Below are 24299 nucleotides of genomic sequence, written 5' to 3'. Positions count from 1 at the left end.
GTGATAGGGCTTGGAGGCTTGCGTGCCTCAATGACTCAGAGAGCTATGTTGGCTGGAATCAGGGCTTTATGCTTTGGCTCTTGATAGGGTCACCCATTCCAAACGGGTCAAAGGGTGGAGGCCAGACTAAGGTTGGTCCACCTGTCCTCCAGGTTCAGGAGTTGAGCTCAACCCTGACTGGTCAAACAAAACTGTTACAGAAACAGCAATGACGAATCCTTCCACACCGGAGTGCGACGGTATTCCTGAGTCTCTGCCCGGGACTTGCGTGACTGATAGTAAACCGACAGGAAGCTACTGACACGACGAAGGAAGCCGTGAACATCGCCAGAGATGGAGGACTTTCATTGCTGCCCGAAATGCCAGCGGCGAAATGGGCAAAAGAAACACCACCTTTGCTTCTCGTGATTCCCTCACCAATCACATTTTCCAGACGTGAAGCTGCTCTGTTTGGCAGACAGAAATGATCTCTCACATTATTTTAGGGCAACACTGTGGCACGACTCCATGATATCAGATGCTGTCTGTATGGAGTTTTATATTTCCCCCAAACCCCCCCCCCCCCACCACCACTGGGTTCCCTTAGGTGCTCTGAATTCCTCCCATACCCTGAAGATACCCAAGTTGGTAGGTTAATTGTCAGCTGTAAACTGACCCGACTGTAACTGAGCATTAGGAGAATCTCAGGGGTGTGAAAGAATGGGTTACAGGTAAATTAATGGAGAATGTGATTGCTCTATCAACCAGCATGGATCTGGTAAGTTGAATGGCCTCCTACTTTTTTTCACCTGAGAAGCCAACAAAGGGACCAAGAAGTTCCACAACTACAAGACTGATCAAGGATTAACCATAAATTCAATGCAGCAATCATCTAGCTGAGTGCAAATAGGAAAGTGAAGGAGAAGATGAAAATATGGGGGCTGGGTGTGAAATAAGTTCATTTAAAAAAGAGATTTGTTTGTGTCATGACTGACTGGGACACAAAGGCTGATCAATCAGCCTTTTGAAGGAAAGTTCACTGAGGAGGTGGGAAAGTGCAGCACAAAATAAGGCGGAAAGCTATTTCACCAAATGTCAGACACATTTAAATGCCTGCGCAGTTAATGCCAGAGTGTTACTTCACGCAAAAGCAGGGAGGCTCTCACTGAATGTCAGTTGGGCCTACGATGGGTGAGGGCTGGTTGCAAGCAGTAAAACAAAGTGGGGGATGATGGTCGCTGGAAACAGAGTTGGAATTTACAGATGGGGGGAAAGAGGGGATGTTGGTGCTAGTGGAAAACATTACCTCAGCAACATCAGACACAAATGTGCTTTGACTACCAACATTTTCAGGCAGGCCTGTCACTACGTGGGCAGCCTGAGTGGCTGCTCGGGGCAGGAGCTACAAGCTTCCTGTGGAAGTGAGGGGCATAACACCTTGTGGAGCAGGGCATAAGGAGTGGAGCTGGGGACCCAAGAGCCTAAAGAGCCTTTGGGTTTTGCATCAATCAGCTCATCTTGTTGAAGTTGTCAACAGGGGTGTTAGAAACAGAATCAGTCCCCAAGGCCTGCAAGTATGCCAGTCCTTGTTCTCAGACTGTTTTCCGGTGTTGTCCTGTTAGGATTCTCCAAACTGTGCACTAGCAGCTGTGGAGAGTGAGAGAGACCTGGATTTAAGCCCTGTCACAAGTAGTCTACCAATGCCCAGCTTGTGAGGCTGGGCAACAAGAAATGGATGGAACGCAGCAGGCCAGGCAACATCTATAGGGAGAAGCGCTGTCGACATTTTGGGCCGAGACCCTTCGTCAGGACCCTTCGTCAGAAATGTTGTGTCCTGACGAAGGGTCTCGGCCTGAAACGTCGACAGCGCTTCTCCCTATAGATGTTGCCTGGCCTGCTGTGTTCCACCAGCATTTTGTGTGTGTTGTTTGAATTTCCAGCATCTGCAGATTTCCTCGTGTTTGCTCAAGAAATGGATGGATTATTTTTCATTTTAAATTCATTTTCTGGGAAGTCCACATTAGTGGCAAGGCCCTCTTCATTGTCCATACCCAATTACCCTTGAGAAAGTGATAGTGAGCTGCCTTCAATGGGCTGCACATCCTCCTTTAGGCCTGCGATTAGACAGTGAGGAGTGGCCTGGTGCTGAACCGTCACAGGACTGCATCCCAAGACTCAATACAGAGCCTGGCAGTCTGTGACATAATCATGCGACAGGCTCAGGTTTTGTATCAGGGGAAAAAAAATCCATAAACCCCCAGGCCTGGGTCAGATTGGATTTTAAAGTTATACCCAAGCAAACTTCTTTAGTAGCTTCAGGGGAAGGTTGGTGGTGGAGGGGCAAACAAGGTGAACATCTCTACAAGGAATGTTCAGCAAGGGGTTCCACAAGAGACCCACTGCTTACCATCATTTTAAGTTAAGTTCAATCTGTGAATTCTCAGTTGCTTGGATGACAATCAGACCTATTAGCTCTTATACAGGGGTATGACAGAATTAAGATATAGAAGCCTTGGTGCATTTGGCTATTTCAAATTCAAGTAGTTGCTGGACTGCACAGGAGACAGGTGTTGTCGTCACTGTATAAGAAAGCTGGTCAATTTCAATGAATGGACACCTGAGGTTCTACATAGCAGATTTGGTCATGTTACGCTAAGTTTAGATGATTACCGAATTTAATATCTAGAGTACCGGAATTCTGCTAGTTGAAACATACAAGATTTCCTGTGGTGCCTGCTGCCATCCCCAAACTACTGAAGAGGATAAAGCGAGGGACTTAAATCAAAATAAGGTTTAAAGAAATATTTCTTATATATCAACTATTTCCTAAATGCAGTTTCCCACAGAAAGGATAGGCAAATACATATAGTAAGTATCAAAAGTTGTATTTTGGACTTCCCAAATAAAAGGGGAAAAGCCTTGTTTCAGTCACTTGCAAAATATAGAATGTGACTCAGTGTCAGCTCGCATGCCTATGAATCAGCTCAGATCCGGTGCAATACATGGACTCCCTAAGCCATGACAACATTGACAGCAGTCCATGCCAAGCCCAGTGAAACTCAGTGCACACTCGAGAACACAGCACCTTGTTAATGGATTCAACTTCTGGATGCAACACAAAATTCAACAATTTCAGGCCATGATTTTGCTGCCAAAGTAGCAGACCCCCCCCCCCCCCCGACCCATATCTCATTTCTTTCTCCGTACCATTCCCACCCTCTTTCACCTTGCTCCATCTCCCGTTCTTATCCAATCTCGACACACGCCGGTGATAACAGACCTGATTCTGGTTCTGCTCTCTCCTGCCTTCATAGTCAGCTGAGAAGATCATCGGGGTCTCTCTTCCCGCCATCACGGACATTTACACTACACGCTGCATCCGCAAAGGAAACAGCATTATGAAGGACCCCATGCGCCCCTCATACAATCTCTTCTCCCTCCTGCCGTCTGGGAAAAGGTACCGAAGCATTCGGGCTCTCACGACCAGACTATGTAACAGTTTCTTCCCCCAAGCCATCAGACTCCTCAATACCCAGAGCCTGGACTGACACCAACTGTATTGTCCCTATTGTCTTGTTTATTGTTTATTGTAATGCCTGCACTGTTTTGTGCACTTTATGCAGTCCTGGGTGGGTCTGTAATCTAGTGTAGTTTTTTTTCTTTTTTTTTTACATAGTTCAGTCTAATTTTTGCACTGTGTCATGTAACACTATGGTCCTGAAAAACATTGTCTCATTTTTACTATGTACTGTACCAGCAGTTGTGGTCGAAATGACAATAAAAAGTTACTTGACTTGATACAAGATCACCAAGCAATATAGTTAGCTCCTTTTCCTTCTCTCTCCACAAGTGCTGCCTGACATGTTGGCTGCTTCTGGCATTTTATTTCAGATTTTGCGCAACTAGTGCTTCGTATCACAGTTCCCTCCATCCTCTCCTATTCACCTCCTCCTGTTGAACCCGCCTACAGACTGATCAGCTGTCAGCCTTTCTCACCACCACTATTACAAACACTCCCTTTGTTCTCTCCATCCTTCCCCCTTCTCCACAACTTGTAGACACAGCTCGGCACATCACGAAAACCAGCCTCCCTCCACGGACCCTGGCTACATTTCCCAATGCCTCGGTATAATAGCCAGCATAATCACCACCGGCATCAAGGACAGCTTTTATCCCTCTGTTATAAAACTATTGAAAAATCCCCAAAGTATGAAATGTTGAACTCATGACCTCAGAATCCACTTTGTTTTGTGGCCCTCACATCTTATTATCTGGTAGCATTGCAGTTTCTCCATAGCTACTGTACAACACTTTTATTCTGCACTCTGTTATTGTTTTACCTCAATGTATTGTTGTAATGAACTGATCTGTATGAAAGCTAAGTGTTTCACTGTACCTCAGTACAATAATAAATCAATTCACCTATTTAAAACACATATTTGATCTTTACCATTCTGATGAAAGGTCAGACCTGAAGGATTTGCTTTGTTTTTGGCTCCACAAATACTGCCCGAACGCTGACTATCGCTGATGCTTCCTATTTTCATTTCAGTTGTTGAATTGTCACTTGCTTCTCATTGGTTTTCTCCCCTCCCTTCTTTCCCTGCTTGGTACAACCAGGCCTTGCCTGTTCCTGCTTTGGACAAAGGATCATTGACCTGAAATAAGACCATACGAGCCAAATAAGGTCATTTGGTCCATCGAGTCTGGTCTGTTGTTCAAACATGGCTGATTTATTTTCCCTCTCAACCCCATTTCTTCTGCTTTCTGTTAGCTGGTTTCTTCTCCACAGGTGCTGCCTGACCCGTTGAGAATTTCCAATAGTTCCTTGTTTGATTATCTTAGATTCCTGCTCAGCTTATTCTGGACCTCCTGATTCCAGCCAAAGTTTATAACTGCCCTGGGCGTGTGTGGCAGGAGGGCAACCTGCAGGTGGTGGTGTAACCATGCCCTTGTCCTTCATGGTAGGGTTTGCAATTTTGCAAGATGTTGTCGAAGTAGCCTGGGCTAGTAACTGTAGTGCATTTTGAAGATGGCATACACTGCAGACACTGCACGTCTGTGGTAGAGGGAGGGAGTGTTTAGGGTGGTGGATGGGATGTCAAAAAAAGAAGAAAGTTGTTTTATCCTGGATGGCATTGAGCTTCTTGACAGCTGGACCACTTCATCTTGGATGGTGTTATCTATAGCATGCCACATTCTTTGTAAGCTTTGTTCCAGTTTGGTTAGACTTGAGTTTAGAAAATAAGGGGTAAAGTTAAACTGCTACCAGTGTTTGATAGTCTCTACTTGTCTACTGTACTTCCTCTGTTTGAATAATGAAGTAGAGAGGACACCATCTTAGAGGAGCCAGGCCACTTGGGAGGGAAATTTGGAAGCACAATTTCATGGAAAATGTCATGGAAATCTGTGTACAATTCCATGTCCTAAAATGGCTGTGGTTGCTTGGAGAGGAGTGCAGGGATCCATTGAAGCGTTCAGGGATGATACTCATTATTCTTTGTTGACCAAAGATATTAAAAGATATGGAGCCAAGACACTCACCGATGCTTGCCACCCCCAATCCCCTTCTGTCCCAAAGTTTTTATGTGCATTCAGCATTGGATTTACAATACAAGCCCAGGAGCATTATCAGATCAATTGTGGCTGGGTCATTGAGAAAGATCACCAAGGTTTTCCATCAAGGAGAAGATAGAGGCTGAAGCTTTCTGGAGCTTGGAGCCTTAGAGGCTGAAGTGTACTGCAGGCCAGAAGTGGAAGAGCACCAAGATCTGAGAGCTGGCCTGCCAAGAAAGAGTGGTGTGAGAAGACAGGACAGGGGTGCAAAGTCAGAGGCCACAGCACAAAAACAGGCCAGATGTCCTAACAAACCTTCACTGTCATTAAAGCCCCACACTAGCCTCCCCCCATTTTACCCCATCTCACCTTAATAGCACACTCTTCAACTTTTATTTTTATTAAAATATACTTTATTGATTATGTATACAGTTCAACACACACAAAATGCTGGAGGAATTGAGCAAGTCAGGCAGCATCTTTGGAAGGGAATGAACAGTGGAGCTTTGGGCTGAGTGCTTATATATACACAGTTCGCACCTCCCCCCCCCCCCCCCCCCCCCGTCTCTCGCAATCTATGATAATTGTATCGAGCACTCGCTGTGGCAACAGTTTTGAATACTAAGCTATTTTAGTAAAGATTTCTCCTCAGTGACAGCTATTACTGACTACTTTGTACCTCTAGTCCTTGGTTCCGGTCTTGCCCACAAGCGGAAACATGTCTGTCTCGACCTTACCAAACACCTTCATCATTTTAAAGGTCTTTTGAACAGGATGAGGTTAATTGGAACTCAGCACAATCAAGTGAAAACAAACACAAAGTGCAAGAGTGCACAGCCTCCTTCCCTCTGCCGCAGAACCATGTCAGCTTCAGACACAGATGACCCCAGCAGAGTGACTTTCCGAAAGGAAGCTCTGACGTTCAGTTGCAGGAGGGAGAGGTGCAGATTTTTAGCTGTTGAGGCAGGATTTGAGGGCGCCCTCGCAGTTTCAGTTTATGTTGACAGGAAGCTGTTGATGGAAAGCTTGTTACTGAACTGATAAACTATTGTCCACACATCACAAGACAGACAGCGGTAGAGTTTCTCCTCATGGTGAGAAGATTGAAGTGATTCAGAAGGTATTTTACACACCCTGTAAACCACTTCAGCTGTAAAGATATTTGAACTGCTGGCAGTGTTTGCAATGCTGGTGAGCAGCACTTCCAGAGTAGGGAATGCTGGCAGACTCTAGAAGGGCAGGTTTCACCACTTTTCCTGATGAAACCTGCCCTCCAATCTCCTTCCTGAACCCACCGACTGTAACGACCCCTGACCCACACTCAGGACTTGGCCAGAGGCACTGAGCAAACACAAAGTCACTTGTTTCATAATCCTCGCACGGGCTTTCCAGGCTATTCAACGTGGGTCTGCACTTCATTTCACAAGTTCAGGAAATCCCAAATCTCTTCACGGCCAACAAACCACTTTTTGTATTGGAAAGTCCAGCCACAACTGATGTAGAAAGATAGCAGCCAATTTTCTCACGTGATCATGGTTCTGTTCTGTGCTGTCACTAGAGTGTTGAGGGCTGTTTCAGCACGGTGCCAGCATTAATGTCACTTCTCAGGCAAGAGAAATATTCGAGTAGGAGTGGGGAAAGGATCCAGTGTTCACAGACAACATCCAAACCTACAAGAATGACATCCTGCTGACGGCTTTTGAGGAACTTGGGGCAAAATTGATTAGAAATCTTCGCTCTGAGTTGTGATCTGAAAAATATATGGGTTGGTGTAGGGTTCAATAGGCCAGGCAGCTTATTGCAAAGTTGATAGCTCAATAGGTCAATTTGTGAGACACTAGCACCAATCATATGTAAAGAAGGAGCTGTTCCATTGGGCTGGGCTCCACATAAGAATGGGTTTGAGACACGAGAGACAGCAGTTGCTGGAATCTGGAGTAGCACGCAATCTGCTGGAAGAACTCCGCAGGTCGAGCAGCATCTATGGAGGAAAAGAAGTGTCCATGTGTCCGGTCAAAACCATGCATCAGAGCCCAGTAGACTGTTTGTTGCTAAAAATAGGTTGGGACTGGGATCCAGATAATTTAAATAATAAGCTAGGGCTTGCAACTGAAAAACTCAATGATGGGTTTGGGTTGGCAAATTACAGAAAAAAAGAGGACAAGGCTATAGAACAAAGTAATTGCATACAGAATGACAAGAAAGGATAAAGTTTAATTGCAATATTACATACGTAGCTATGTCATATCAAGGAAAACCCTAAAAAGTTAAATTTAAAGGCACCCTATTCGAATGTGAGAAACACAAGAGAGACAAATTAATGGCATAAGTCAAAATTAATGAATTGGATCTGAATCGATATAGAAACGTGGCTCCAAGGTGACCAAGGCTGGGAAATAAACATGCTAGGGTATTTGACATCTATAAAAGACAGCTGAAGTGGATGAGCTGGGGGTTGGAGGGGGGAAAACAGGGATATCCCTGATGATAATAGGAGAAGAAGATATATAATGAAAAACAATCTTCGCTGGAAACAGTATTGGATGGAAGGAAGTACAACTAGTCAGCATTCTTTGGCCTTTATGGTTTACAATAGCAGCAACACAATCATTGAGTGTATTAATTAAGAAATACATTTGAAGCAAATGTGAAACACAAGTAATCGTGAGGGATTAAACCTGGCAAAGCAAATTGGCAAGAGAAGCCTGGGTAATAAATTCATCAGATGAATTTGGGACAGCCTCCTGGAACAACACACCATGCAACCAACCCCAAACAAGTTATTTCAGATCTAGCCTTGCATGATGTGACAGGGTTAATTAGTAATTTCAGAGTAAGGGATCTTCCCAGAGAAGGTGATCACAAAATCATAAGATTTATTTTTAGTCAGACTGAGGGGGACACAATTCAACTGGAAATTAAGCAGTTTTATCTTAAACAAAGCCAATTGCATAGGCAAATTGACCAAGTTAAATTTGAAGGTTTCCCAGTAGATAAATAAAGGCATATATTGAAAAATATTTAATTAGTGGAATATATATTTGTTGAAATAAAAGCTCCATAGTGACCTATCTGTGGCTAACTAAGAAGGTTAAATATAGTATTAAGATGAGAAGAGGAGGTTTATAATGTTGCCAAGAAAAGTAAATGTGAAGTTTGGGAGAGATTTTGAAAGCGGCAAAGGCTGACCAAAATATTTTTTAAAAGATGGATATTGAGAGTGGATTGTTAAGACATTTAAAAAATTAAAATCACTTATGTAAAAAGAGAAAAATCTTAAGAGACAAAAATGTGGGCGAATTATATTTGTGAAATAAGGAAACAGTTGAGGCATTAAAAAGTTATCTTTTATTGTGACTTCAATGAAAAGAGCAGAAATAATGTCTAATCACAATGAGGAACTTAATTGATGTCTGCAGAGGGAACTTAAGGGAATATAAGATGGCAGTCCCCAATATCTGATAGCTGGTGTTCCAGAATTCTAAAAGGGGTGGTTGCAAAGCTACGAGATGCATCGGTGACGATAATCTAAAATTCCATGGCTTCTGGAACAATGCCAGCAGAACTAGAAGGTGGCAATGATATTCAAGAAAGGAGGGTGTGACAAAATAGGAAATTAGCCAATTACTCTACATTAGTTGGAGGCAAAATGCTGGAATGCATTATCAATTACCTGATAAAGTGGCTCATGAAAAACAGATGCCGGAAATCTGAAATAAAGAACAGAAAATGCTGAAAACACTGAGCAGGTCAGACAGCAGCTGCGGACAAAAAACAAGTAATGTTGCTTTGACCTGTAGTATTGACTCTGTTTCTCTTTCCACAGATGCTGCCTGACCTGCTCAGTGCTTCCAACATTTTCTGTTTTTATTTGTGATAGTGTGTCACTTAAGAAATAGTAACATGATGAAAAGAGGCTGAACAAGTTTTAACGAAAGGGAAATGGTATTTGACAAATCTTAAGAGGATGTGACCAGCAGTGGAGATAAAGGGGAAACCAGTGAATATAAATTTGGATTTTAAGAAGCCATTTGAGATAAGATTATTACTAAAACCAGAGACCATAGGGTTGACAAAATTACATTAGCACAGATAGAGGATTAGTTAAAAATGGCAGAAATAAATAGGAATAAGATTTAAGCCAGTTCTGATGAAGGGTTACAGCCTGACCTGCTGAGATCCTCCAGCATTTTGTGCGTGTTGCTCTGGATTTCCAGCATCTGCAGAATCTCGTGCTTAAGATAAAGATTTTTTTTTCTGATTGGCCTGCTGTCACGAATGGGGCGCCACAGGAAATTATCAAGGGCCTGTGATATTTACAATCTACACAAATTATGGCTGAAGGTTACAAAATCCATTAAGTTGCTGATGATGCAAATCTAAGTTGAAAAGTGAGCTGTAAGGACACAAATGTCTGCACAGGGATTTAAACAAATTAAATGAGTAGGCGAGAAGATGCAGTATAGTGGGTGAGATTATCCATTTTACTGGGAAGAATTGAACAGCATTTTTTTAATGGTGACATATTTTAAATGTTTGTATTCAAGGGGATCTACGTGGCCTACTTCATAAATGCAGAGAATAAATATACAGGTAGAGCAAACAATGGAGAGGTAGGACAGTAAGGAGGTCTTGCTAAGATTGCACAGAATTTTGGTGCAGCCACATTTTGAGAACTGTGTGCAGTTTTAGTCTCCGTGCTGGAGGAGGGATACATTGGCATTGAAGTCAGTAGAGAATCACTGGATTGAGGACTTGTTCTATGAACATCTATCAAGTAGGATTGTTCTCTGCTACCTATGATTTGGGGGGATCCAAGGTGATCCCATGGAAAGATACAAGGCTCTGAGTAGAACTGAGAGGGTAGATGAAGAAAGACTGCCTCTGTTGGCTGGAGAGTCTGGAGGAATCACCATCTCGGGATGAGAGGATGAACATTTCAAATGGAAATGAGGAGAAACTTCTTCATGCAGATGGTCAGGAATTGCTTCCTCCAGAGTGCCATAGATGCTCAGCCACTGCGTATATTCGAAGCAAAGGCTCTTGGATATCATTGAATCAGATTCGAGGAGCCATAATAGATGATGCCTGCTGTTATTTTTCAGGAAGCGCCCATAAACAGTGGTGAGATAACAACAAAATAATAACTTGCAGTGATGTTGATTAAGGAATCGATATTGAACAGGAGAAAAAAAATGAATCACCTGTTACTCAGAATAATATCAAATGGTCTTTTAAATCCATCTAATTGGACATAAGGGCCTTGGTTCAAAGTATCATTTGAATGATATTCCTTCCAGACAATTTAGCGAATAATACAGTAAATAACTAGAATGCGCTTGAATTAATTAACCTCTTGGAACAGTGGAAAACTGGTTGCCAATTTGGACTGGGGATGACTGCCTAGATTTTGTGCTCAAGTCTCAGTAGCACAAAGATAAACCTAGAGCCCTTTGACTCATGGAGAGTTGCCAAGTGAACCACAGCTGACAGCTGAACTCATGTGCCAGTAGGAATCCAAATGGAGCAAAGGGGTTGGAGAGGAACACGACCAAACCTGATTCTATACATTCAACAGCCACCAGGAGTCAGTGCAGCAGGAAACATGGCTGAGGCTTATTCCCCTATAGCTCTGACTATGGGGTGTATCACACCAGCCTGAGAAGCATTTTTGTGGAGACTCGTTGCATGACAGCAATCCACAACTAAACCTTGGTGCTCCAAAGGCTCTGCTCAATTCAAGTATAATGGCAATGCAGCAATCAAGAACAGCATCCTTTGCTTATGAAATTACTTATGCTAAATTGTAATACAATTGGAAATAAGTAGATTCTACCCCAATAGAGAGCAGCTCCATTGCTGCTCTGCTGGAGAGCGCCAGGTGTAAGAGGGAGTTTCTACTTGTCCGCTGCACTAGGATTGAAATAGATACAACAGCCTGCAGTTAGGTGTGCTCACTTGGAGATCCAGTTATCACACCTAGTCTTGAAAGCTGGTAATATCTTCTGCCTCAGCCTCACCTGGGGAGTGAGTGCCCACAGACGCTGAGTTCTCTGTGCGCAGAAGTTTCTCCTGCTGCAAACTCTCTTCTATTTCATCTTGGATGTGGAGTCACTAATTCTAGAAGGCTCAACGTCTGGATGCTCTCTGCTTCTATCTCCACTGACCCACCCTTTCACCGCTTTAAAATACTCAATCACATACACTGAACCAAATTATTCTGTGACCAGTGGATCAATTGCCCCGTGACACTGAAATCAACATGTCTAAAGTGACTGAAAGAATCCTTCAGTGACCAAGACACGGATAGGAGTTGGAAGAACAAGATAAAGGCAGCTTGTATGTAGCATGAATATCCTACAAAATTCAACATAGTTCGCTGAATATTTATATTTTATTGAGGAACCACACTGAAGAGGCCCTTACAGCCCTTCGAGTCACACCACCTGATTTAATCCTAGCCTAATCATGGGACAATTTACAATGACCAATTAACCTTCAAAACTAATACATCCTTGGAGTGTGGGAGGAAATTGGAGCATCTGGAGGAAACCCACACAGTCACTGGGAGAATGTGCAAAGTCTTTACAGACAACAGCAGGAAATGAACCCAGGTTGCCTGTACTGCAAAGTGTTGTGCTAACACTGTGAGGAGTTTTATGTTCTCACCATGGCTGTGTGGGTTTCCTCCAGGTGCTTGGGTTTCCTCCCACAGTTCAAAGATGTACTGGTTGGTAGGTTAATTGGTCATTGTAAATTGTCCCCTGATTAGGGTAGGGTTAAATCCGGGTTGCTGGCTGGCATAGAAGGGCCTATACTGTACTGTATCTCATAAATGAATAAATATGCCACTTTTGACTTAGAATATTCAATATGCTTTGGGCAATATTTACACTGGAGGTTGATGACCCTAGAATGATAAAATTACTTAAGTGAAACTTTCACTTTCACCAGTATTTGAATGTTTGTTATGGCTGCTCTGGGGCCTGATTACATGACCACACAAAAAAAAATCACTTTTATGGAGCAAACAAATCTGACAAAACTGCCCCAGCAATTGAAATCTAATAAAGGTGGGTGGGGGAGACATCACTCCGCTGTCCCAATGTCTGCCCCAACATTTGATTAGATCATACCTCATCTGCACCATTAATCCACTTTGGTTCTGTGGCCCTTACATAACAAAAAATAAGGCAGCTCTTAATTGAACCATGTGAATTGAACACATGATCACACAAGCACCCACATTTTCACATCAACTGTTTCAGAGGACTGATGGGGAGTTGGGGGAGGGTGGGAGGGGGAGAAGTTTCCAAGTTTTTCATTATCCTTTGTGTGAAAAATCACTTCATTCCAAACAGCAAAAAACAGGCTGCTCCATCTTTATTCTGGATGTCCACCCTCTCTCGAGGAAATGGTTGCTCTTTACCTACCCTATCTAAACCTTAAAATTATTTTAGCACCCAAGTTATAACAGCACTCAAGAGAATAAACGCAATGTGGTGCCTACACTACTCACTTTCCCAGATCTCACATTCTTCACCTCGAGGGGGAAATCAAACAAAAAACACCCACTCCTCTCTCATAGGAAACACCTGCATTTGTCGTCAAAACTACTTTCTGACATGTGATGGCTTTTTAGCCAATCATAATTAAAAAGACAGATTTCTTATAGTACTTTTCTGGAGGCCCCAAAGTGCTTGACAGTCACTGAAATATGTTTAAAATGTTGCAAGAGATGCAGCAGGAAATTTGCACTCAGCAAGCATTCTGCAGTGTGCCATGGACCACAAAATCTGATTTTTTTTCTTATTTTAATTGAGGGATCAACATTTCCCATAACATATTGTCATACAGCACAGAAACAGACACCTCGGCCCACCAAGTATCCATCTACACCAGTCCCATTTCCTCAGATGTTCTCCAAACCTTTTACCCCTTACCCTAAACATACGCTTGTGCAAGAAAATGAATAGCAAATTATGAAAATCGAGCTGGAATGAAATACCTGAAAAAACAACTCACTTACACACTGAGAATAAAATAACTCTCCTGCTCTTCAATATAATGCAAAAGGATCTTTTACATCCACATGAGAGAGCAGAAGGGACCTTGATTTAATGCCTCACCCAACAGTGCAGCTCTTCTTCTGCAATGCACTATGGTGTCAGCATGGACTGGTGTGCACAGATCTCCAGAGGTGAGTTATTCACAGAGCTGTAACTGACAACAACGAAATCAATGCAAATCAACCACAAGACTGCCAAGCTTCCCAGGCATTTACATGGCTCAACAGGTTGGGTTATGCCAACCGGGTTTGGCAGTTTATAACATGCCCAAGACACAGAAAGGCACCACAATGCACAATGCAAAAAAGATTGAACCTTTGACTTTGGCCAAGAGTTGGAAAATAATCTCCCAAAATGAGATTGGTTGCAAAGAAACAGCGGAACTTGCTTCCAAGCATATGCAGAATTCAGCTGGACCGCGTGAATATGCATGGGATACCAAATGAATTGTCTGCTGTGGATGTGAGGCATGCAGGTTACTTCATCACCCAGCACCCAGAACAAAGCAATTTCAAATGCAAATTGCTTATCAGTGCCTAGTCAGACCCCTTTTTTAACAAGGTGATCTCTCAGGCTGTGAGTGAATAGCCTCTTTTGAAGACTTCAACAAAGGTAACCCATTATTCTAGGAAACAACATACCCTTTTACAAACCTTTTCTGTATGAGACCTACATTGGTTTGTATTAGTTCATCTGGAGAAGAGTTAGCCCACTCTGCAACAATCAGACAGGATGATTTCCTCCACCTGTTGTGCTAATCTCATTAAAATGTGGCTAGTGCTCCCCAGTGTCAGTTAAAAAAGCAAAAACAGACATTTTATATTTCCATAGCAACACACACAAAATGCTGGAAGAACTCAACAGCTTAGGCATCATCAATGGAAATTAATAAACTGTTGATGTTTCAGCTCAAGACCCTTCATCAGGGCTGGAAAGGAGATGCCAGAATAAGGTGGTGGGGGAGGGAAAGGAGGACAAGTCAGAAGGTGATGGGTGAAGCCAGATGGGTTGGAGAGTGGGGGATGAAGTAAGAAGCTGGGAGGTGATGGGTGGAAAAGGTGAAGGGCTGGAGAAGAAAGAATCTGATAGGAGAGGAGAGTGGACCATGGGAGAAAGGGAAGGAGGGGGGCACTGGGGGAGGTGATAGGCAGGTGAGGGGAAGAGGCAAGAGGCCAGATTGGGGAATTGATGGAGAGAGAAGGAGGAAGGGAAAATTATCAGAAGTTGGAGAAATCTATGTTCATACCACCAGGTTGGAGGCTACCTAGACGGAATACAAGGTGTTGCTCCTCCAACCTGAGAGTGGCCTCATCGAGGCAGAAGAAAAGGTCAAGGGCCGATGTCAGAAGGAGAATGGGGATAGCAATATAAATGGTTGTTCACCAGGAAATTCTTCTTTTTTCAGATGAAGTGCAGGTGCTCGGCATAGCGGTCTTCCATTCCACGTCAGGTCTGACCAATGTAAGGGAAACTGCATCAGGAGCACCAGATACAGTAGATGACCCCAACAGATACACAGGTGAAGTGTTGCCTTACCTGGAAGGGCTGTTTGGGGCCCTGAATGGAGGTGAGGGAGGAGGTGAATGGACAGGTGTAACATTTTGGTTACTTGCAGGGATAAGTGCCACAAGGGAGAAGTGAGGAGGTAAGAACCAGGAGGGAGATGTGGAGATTTTTCCACATTTTCTTTGGGTATATTTCCTAGTGGCCAACCATTTAAATTCCTATTGCCATTCTCTTTCTGACATGTCGGCCCATGATCTCCTCTTCTGCCATGATGAGGTCACTCTCGGGTTCAAAGAACAACACTTCATATTCCATCTAGGTAGCGTCCAACTTCCGATAATTTTCCCCTCCCCCTTCTCTCTTCTTCAATTTCCCAATCTGGCCTCTTACCTCTTCTCCTCACTTGTCTATTACCCCCCCCCCCAGTGCCCCGCCTCCTTCCCTTTCTCCCATGGTCCACTCTTCTTTCCTATCAGATTCTTCCTTCTCCAGCCCGTTACTTTTTCCACCGATCACCTCCCAGCTTCTTACTTCTCCCCCTCCCCCATCCACCTCGCTTCACCTCTGACTTGCCTTCCTTCCCCTCCCCCACCTTCTTATTCTGGAATCTTCCCCCTCCCTTTCCAGTCCTGATGAAGGGTCTCAGCCCAAAACATCAACTGTTTATTAATTTCAGTTCACAGAACAAAGTCATTCCCCCACTACCCTTCTCTATAAACTATTTTCCCCACATTCCCAACAACTCTGCCCAAATTCTATCACTCACCTACACACTAGGGATTATGTACAGTGGCTCATTAACCTACCAACACATGTAACTTTGGGAACATGGAAGGAGAACAGAGCGCCTGGAAGAAACCTATATTGTCACAGGGAGAACATGTAAACACCAAACAAACACTGGAGGTTAGACTCCAACCAGTGCCCCTAGAGCTTCAAGCCAGAAGCTGTGTGCTACACATTTGCATTTTTCGCATCTGCTCCAATAACCAAACAGTTTTACAGTCAGTGAAGGAAAAATGGCAATTGATTCAGACACAACAAGCTCCCACAAATAGAAATGTGACTGAGTAATCTGGTTTAGTGATACCAGCTTGGGGAACAAATATTGGCTGGAACTTTGGGGAGAACTTCCACACTTTTCACTAAAATATCATGGGATCTTTTCTGTCAGCTGAAAAGTGTTGCTTTAGTTTACATTTTCATTCTACTGTTTATGCGTTCAACTGAGTCATACTCCATCAGTGATGGGATGGAGCATTGATGTGGATAGCTATGGTTTGGGACTGCAAACCACAGTGATGAGATCAGTGCTACTGAACCTCAACAGACAGTGAGTCGATTTAAAAGGGAGTTGAGAAGTCTGTGTGAGAGACAAAGAATGGGAGGAATGGGGCAGGTGGAATTGTTCCCCTGGGAGCTGACATGGGCACAATGGCCTTCTTCTGTGTAATGAGAGTAAGACGTGTCACCCAGTAAACTTTTAGGTTTGACACCTTCCTTCCCCGCAACTTCCAGCCCAATGGCTTGTCACAACTATTGTGATACTGGGAGCCCCACAACTGACCCCTGAGCTAAAAGGGGAAAAGATATATAGGCCCCCATTTATGTTCACTGTTGGCTGTGAAACTTCGGCTTGGAAATTTTCTCCCTAAACCACTCTACCTTTCTAATGTTCCTTGAGATCTACCTCCACCTCTAATATACGGCTAGGCACCAGATTTTGGTAGGCAGAACTTAGGGATGGTTAAGGTGTTGTACAGATGAAAGTTTATACAAAATAAACACAACCCAGTTCACATGAAATCACTGACATCACAGAGTAGAGCTAGCCTATTGAAAGAATATAAAGCAGCTGAACCTGACTAAGAACTAGATTCCACACTTGCTCAATGCAAGAAATCAAATCTGTTCAAAGCCCAAGTGAGTTAAATAGCCTCAACACAATAGCATAGACCTAGTAATTATCAAGCTTTCAAAACTCGACATGATAGATGACAGGCCTCGGATCCTTTCCCACCCCCAACTCTCAGGTCTTTAAGTGCTAGAGTAGAAAACAAGGGAGAAGCCAAAGATTCCTAAATGCTGTAGAGTGGCCTCCGGTCCTTGGCAGTCATTTGCTTCTTAATTCACTATTAAGGTGGGGGGGGGGGGGAGAAAGAAAGGGTCAAACCTTAAGATTCACTGGGTAGCACATCTTTCTCACTCACTAATAATGACACAGAAAGAGGCCACTTGATTCATCTGGTCTATGCCAGCTCCCAAGGGAACAATTTCATCTGTGTTACATAATATTCACCTAAAATCCTGGGGGGGGGGGGTTTACTGGTCCCATATAGGCTAAAACTAAACAGCTAGCTTCCTCATCTCTTGCACCCTCTGTTGTCCATCACCAACTTGCTACCTAATGCTTTCAACATAGCCAACAATCCTGTGAGCTTCACAAGCACGTTATCAGATAGAAAGCAACACCAATCCAAAGGAGCATTAAATCTGAGGATGAAGAAAGCAGTTGTAAGTTCTGATGAAGGAGCATTGATCCTGAAATGTTAAATGTTTCTCTCTCCACCAGATGACCTGCTGAGCGTTTTGGGCATTTCATTTTTATTTCAGGTTTCCAGTATCTGCAGTTTTTTTTTAAATTTTTAGCTATTTTAGGGTAGGAAGTGGCAGAGGGTTGTTGGAATGGGAAGATTAGAGATTGGGGAAGGTGGGGGGGGGGGGGGGCGTGAGGACGAGACCGGAAAAGGAATAATAATTTTGAAGAAAAAATCACATCAGGAGCCAAAAAAAAACAACTCCTGGAGGAACTCTGCATCCTGAGATCTGAGTCCTGGTACAGGGTTTCGACACTGACAATCCACCCCCCCCCCCCCACACACACACCCCCTCCTCACAGATGCTGCTCCACCAGCTGAGTTCCTCCAGCAAATCATTTATTGCTCCAGGTTCCAGCATCTACAGTCTCTTTTCTCTGCTGGAGCAACTCATCGGGGCGGGCAGCATCCATATTTCAGGTCAAGACCGTTCATCTGAAACTGTACCAGCAGTTATGGCCGAAATGACAATAAAAAAGTGACTTGACTTGACTGCCCATTTCCCTCCATAGATGCTGCCTGGCCTGCTGAGTTCCTCCAGCATCTTGCTTTTTTTTTCGTTCTAGGTTCCAGCATCTGCGGTCTCTTTGCCAGGCGAACTAATCTGGGTACAGAATGGGAGGGGCATCGGGCGGCAGCAACAAGCCAGAGATAATAAACAAACACGCTGAATATTCCCGAGGCGATGGCAATCTCTGCAATTTCATCATCAACGAGCCCCCGACCCCACCTTTCACCCCTCTTCTTCCCCACCCACAGAACTACGGAAGTGGAACAGATTACATCAACAAAAGAAGTGGAATCTAAGAGAACAAGCACAGGTTATCCGACCCATCAGCGCATCTCGGCTGGTTCACTGTTACACTCATCTGCCATCTGTTACTGTGCTCAACACTTGTCCCAGCAAGGTCCGGCCGTGACCACTTTGTTACGGAGTTGAGATTATACCCAAATGCAGGAACGTGCAGGATTCGGATTTCTTTCTGTAAGACTCTGCTTACAACACCGAGGAGAGTGTCGGAGGGAGGGAGCAGGGATTTATTTCACAGGGAGCTAAAAATCTCTTTAAGACTGCAGGCTTCTTATATTTGATTAGTAGCTCTCCGCCCCCAAAACAATAACAAGCCACCTCCTCCGGTCTGTGCCCTGACTGCAACTTTTCAAAGCAAGGAGATTACACTTATTAAACATACTTCCAGTTCAACCCAAACTCTTTCCCCGAAGACCCTCGGTTATTAAACTGTGTCCCTGTGGGAGGCAGGGAAGGGGTGGGAATGAGAAGGAAGCAAGTCACACAGATAGCGGATAGCTTGTTGTCCTCTCCTTTCCGACATCTGCATTCCGTGACTGTAAATTGAACTGTCAGCCGCCTGAATAAGAACTTAGCTTCCAAGTGTAAGTGAGGAGCTGAGATACACACACGCTAATTACCCGAATTCAGTCCTGTAACTTGAAACGTGCCGTGGTGACAGCGCCGTTTGTCTGCATTGGTTCCCAGCAAAACGCAGCGAAAATAATCCCTTTCCCTTTAATTCACTAGAAAATGGTGACCGTTACAGGAGTATAGGGGCGCTGGCGAAGCCAGATTGTTAATTCTTCACCGTTTCTGAGAATCGGACGGCAAAATAAACGGCTGATCCAGCGGCGCATTCGAGATCAAACGGCACCGATGGAGGACCAGGGGAAGAAAACTGATTAAAAGTCAACTTACCAAAACCATCGCAAACCTCTCCTCCAATTCGCATTGTTCGGGCATTGGCAATTTTAGCGGCATGGTTTGAGCACTCAAATTCGTCTGCACATCCAGACTTCCAGTGTTTCCCATCTCATCCGGGGCAATACAAGAGATTCAAATTCCCCTTTTTGTGTTAAATTCCCCTTGGGGAGGGGGTACAGAGTGGGAGACTCCCAAGAATTGATCTCCCGCAGTGTCCGGTCTGTCCAAAACTTTTCAAAAACTTTGTACAAACGTTTTCTTCTGGGGGAAAAGACTTGCCAAAATATTTTTCTCAAATTTAAAGTTATTTTAACCTTTCTTCGCCGTCCTCGGAATAAATCGGTTTCCAGCAGTTGGAAATCACCCCACAGGAATCATTTCAGCAGCTTTCTGCCTGACTGTCTAACTCGCTGTGTAGTAAGGACTCTCTAGCTCCATTCATTGTTCAGTGTCAGTTTCTCGCAGCCTCTCTCCGCTGAAAGCAACGAGGGAGCGTGAGCGCGCGCCCATTCACTAATTCGGGGGGGAAAGCGTTATTTCCATTGGTCCGCGCCCGTTGTCAATCATGCTTATGACAAAGAGAGGGACGGGCCAGTGTGACTCGCTGAAAATGGAAGTTCCGCTCATTGTATAGAGGATATTCCCTTCTGCCATATTGGTCACTGGAAGCCTGGAGCACTGTAGGGTATCCCTCCAACAAAACAATCTGCCCCATTCAGGGCACATTGCTTTAAAAAGAAAAAAAATATGCTGCACTGCCCTCTGGTTAAGCAACGTCTCAGATTAAAAATTCTCAGAACATCAAATAATGTCTGAGGCGTTCAGGAGGGGAGGCAGTATCTGCTGATGGAGAAACAGAGTTAACGTTTCACGTAGATGGCTTTTCAATAGAACTAAAATTCTCACTCCCTCTTTCAAATCCCTACATGGTCTTGCAACTGCCTGTTGCTGTAGTGTTCCACCTTGCAACCCAGAATCAGGTTTAATATCACTGTCATATGTCATGAAATTTGTTGTTTTGTGGCAGTGTTACAATGCAATATATATTTCTTAAAAACTACAAATTACAATAAGAAATACATATAAATAAATAAATATGTAGGGCAAACTATCATGCTCCTCAGACAGGATGAAGAGGTCAATACTCCCCAATGCCATTAGGCTTTACAATTCTACCGCCAGGACTTAAGAACTTTTTAAAAGCTATTATTAATGCTTTTTGAGATAGTGATTTAGATGCATATCATATTTTTTACTGAGTTAAGTATTGTATGTAATTAGTTTTGCTACAACAAGTGTATGGGACATTGGAAAAAAGTTGAATTTCCCCATGGGGATGAATAAAGTATCTATCTATCTATCTATCTATCTATCTATCTATCTATCTAAAAAGAGAGTGAAAAAGAAAAAAAATCATGAGGTAGTGTACAGGGGTTCATTGTCCATTCAGAAATTTGATGACGGTGGGATAGAAAGGTAGGGTAAAATAATACAGAAGGGTAGGGATAGAAGAAAGAGGACCATAGTAATAGGGGACTCGATAGTCAGGAGTTCAGACAGGCGGTTCTGTGGAGGTGATCGGGAGTCCCGGATGGTAGTTTGCCTCCCTGGTGCCAGGGTCTGGGACGTTTCTGATCGCGTCCAAGATATCCTGAAGTGGGAGGGTGAGGAGCCAGAGGTCGTGATACATGTAGGTACCAATGACATAGGTAGGAAAGGGGAAGAGGTCCTGAAACGAGAGTATAGGGAGTTAGGAAGGCAGTTAAGAAGAAGGACTGCAAAGGTAGTAATCTCGGGATTACTGTCTGTGCCACGCGACAGTGAGAGTAGGAATGGAATTAGGTGGAGGATGAATGTGTGGTTGAGGGATTGGAGCAGGGGCAGGGATTCAAGTTTCTGGATCATTGGGACCTCTTCTGAGGCAGGCGTGACCTGTTCAAGAAGGACGGGTTACACTTAAATCCTGGGGGGACCAATATCCTAGCGGGGAGGTTTGCTAGGGCTACAGGGCAGACTTTAAACTAGTAAGATGGGGGGGCGGAAATCAATTTGAGGAAACTATGGGAGAGGAGGTTAGTTCACCAGTAGAGCAAGTAAGTAGACAGTGTGTGAGGGAGGACAGGCAGGTGATGGAGAAGGGATGCGCTCAGCCCGAAGTTGTAGGGGAGAAGAAAGAAAAGGATAATAAATTTGAATGCATTGCTAGGGATGAAAAGAGAGGAGGAGGTGGAGAGTATCTTAAATGTATCTATTTTAATGCTAGGAGCATTGTAAGAAAGGTGGATGAGCTTAAAGTGTGGATTGATACCTGGAATTATGATGTTGTAGCTATTAGTGAAACATGGTTGCAGGAAGGGTGTGATTGGCAACTAAATATTCCTGGATTTAGTTGCTTCAGGTGTAATAGAGTAGGAGGGGCCAGAGGAGGAGGTGTTGCATTGCTTGTCCGAGAAAATCTTATGGCGGTGCTTTGGAAGGATAGATTACAGAGCTCCTCTAGGGAGGCTATTTGGGTGGAATTGAGGAATGGGAAAGGTGTAGTAACACTGATAGGAGTGTATTATAGGCCACCTAATGGGGAGCGTGAGTTGGAAGAGCAAATGTGTAAGGAGATAGCAGATATTTGTAGTAAACACAAAGTGGTGATTGTGGGAGATTTTAATTTTCCACACATAGATTGGGAAGCTCATTCTGTAAAAGGGCTGGATGGTTTAGAGTTTGTGAAATGTGTGCAGGATAGTTTTTTGCAACAATACATAGAAGTACCGACTAGAGATGGGGCAGTGTTGGATCTCCTGTTAGGGAATGCGATAGGTCAGCTGACAGATGTATGTGTTGGGGAGCACTTCGGTTCCAGTGATCACAATAGCATTAGCTTCAATATAATTATGGAGAAGGACAGGACTGGACCTAGAGTTGAGATTTTTGATTGGAGAAAGGCTAACTTTGAGGAGATGCGCAGGGATTTAGAGAGAGTGGATTGGGTCAAGTTGTTTTATGGGAAGGATGTAATAGAGAAATGGAGGTCATTTAAGGGTGAAATTATGAGGGTACAGAATCTTTTTGTTCCTGTTCGGTTGAAAGGAAAGGTTAAAGGTTTGAAAGCGCCATGGTTTTCAAGGGATATTAGAAACTTGGTTCGAAAAAAGAGGGATGTCTACAATAGATATAGGCAGCATGGAGTAAAGGAATTGCTCGAGGAATATAAAGAATGTAAAAGGAAACTTAAGAAAGAGATTAGAAAAGCTAAAAGAAGTTACGAGTTTGGTTTGGCAAATAAGGTGGAAGTAAATCCGAAAGGCTTCTACAGTTATATTAAAAGCAAGAGGATAGTGAGGGATAAAATTGGTCCCTTAGAGAATCAGGGTGGTCAGCTATGTGTGGAGCCGAGGGAGATGGGAGAGATTTTGAACGATTTCTTCTCTTCGGTATTCACTAAGGAGAAGGATATTGAATGGTGTAAGGTGTGGGAAACAAGTAAGGAAGTTATGGAACCTATGACAATTAAAGAGGTGGAAGTACTGGCGCTTTTAAGAAATTTAAAAGTGGATAAATCTCCGTGTCCTGACCGGATATTCCCCAGGACCTTGAGGGAAGTTTGTGTAGAGATAGCAGGAGCTCTGACGGAGATCTTTCAGATGTCATTAGAAACGGGGATTGTGCCGGAGGATTGGCGTATTGCTCATGTGGTTCCATTGTTTAAAAAGGGTTCTAGAAGTAAGCCTGGCAATTATAGACCTGTCAGTTTGACATCAGTGGTGGGTAAATTAATGGAAAGTATTCTTAGAGATAGTATTTATAATTATCTGGCTGGACAGGATCTGATTAGGAGTAGCCAGCATGGATTTGTGCATGGAAGGTCATGTTTGACAAACCTTATTGAATTTTTTGAAGTAGTTACGAGGAATGTTGACGAGGGTAAGGCAGTGGATGTAGTCTATATGGACTTCAGCAAGGCCTTTGACAAAGTTCCACATGGAAGGTTAGTTAAGAAGGTTCAGTCGTTAGGTATTAATGCTGGAGTAATAAAATGGATTCAACAGTGGCTAGATGGGAGATGCCAGAGAGTAGTGGTGGATAATTGTTTATCGGGATGGAGGCCGGTGACTAGCGGGGTGCCTCAGGGATCTGTTTTGGGCCCAATGTTGTTTGTAATATACATAAATGATCTGGATGATGGGGTGGTAAATTGGATTAGTAAATATGCTGATGATACTAAGGTAGGAGGTGTTGTGGATAATGAGGTGGGTTTTCAAAGCTTGCAGGGAGATTTATGCCGGTTAGAAGAATGGGCTGAACGTTGGCAGATAGAGTTTAATGCCGAGAAGTGTGAGGTTCTACATTTTGGCAGGAATAATCCAAATAGAACATACAGGGTAAATGGTAGGGCATTGAGGAATGCAGTGGAACAGAGAGATCTAGGAATAACAGTGCATAGTTCCCTGAAGGTGGAGTCTCATGTAGATAGGGTGGTGAAGAAGGCTTTTGGAACGCTGGCCTTTATAAATCAGAGCATTGAGTACAGAAGTTGGGATGTAATGTTAAAATTGTACAAGGCATTGGTAAGGCCAAATTTGGAATATTGTGTACAGTTCTGGTCACCGAATTATAGGAAAGATATCAATAAATTAGAGAGAGTGCAGAGACGATTTACTAGGATGTTACCTGGGTTTCAGCACTTAAGTTACAGAGAAAGGTTGAACAAGTTAGGTCTCTATTCATTGGAGCGTAGAAGGTTGAGGGGGGATTTGATCGAGGTATTTAAAATGTTGAGAGGGATAGATAGAGTTGACGTGAATAGGCTGTTTCCATTGAGAGTAGGAGAGATTCAAACGAGAGGACATGATTTGAGAGTTAGGGGGCAAAAGTTTAAGG

At 43.6% G+C, this 24299-nt stretch overlaps 1 protein-coding gene across 5 annotated transcripts in view; it reads right to left on the bottom strand.

The window, feature by feature from the left end:
* LOC140741182 (formin-like protein 3) overlaps positions 1-19894 on the bottom strand; it is a 174168-nt gene extending 154274 nt beyond the window's left edge. For all 5 annotated transcript variants that reach the window (XR_012102021.1, XR_012102020.1, XM_073071057.1 and 2 more), the window contains exon 1: positions 19419-19894. Coding sequence is in view for 3 of the 5 variants with exons in the window: in XM_073071057.1 (XP_072927158.1) it covers positions 19419-19532 (114 nt within the window). In the remaining 2 variants the exon portion in view is untranslated. The remainder of the gene's footprint in view (positions 1-19418) is intronic.
* Between the last annotated feature and the right edge of the window lie 4405 nt (positions 19895-24299).

Source organism: Hemitrygon akajei, chromosome 18 (genome assembly GCF_048418815.1).
Source record: "Hemitrygon akajei chromosome 18, sHemAka1.3, whole genome shotgun sequence".
Lineage (NCBI taxonomy): Eukaryota > Metazoa > Chordata > Chondrichthyes > Myliobatiformes > Dasyatidae > Hemitrygon > Hemitrygon akajei.
This window is presented reverse-complemented; position numbering and strand designations above follow the sequence as displayed.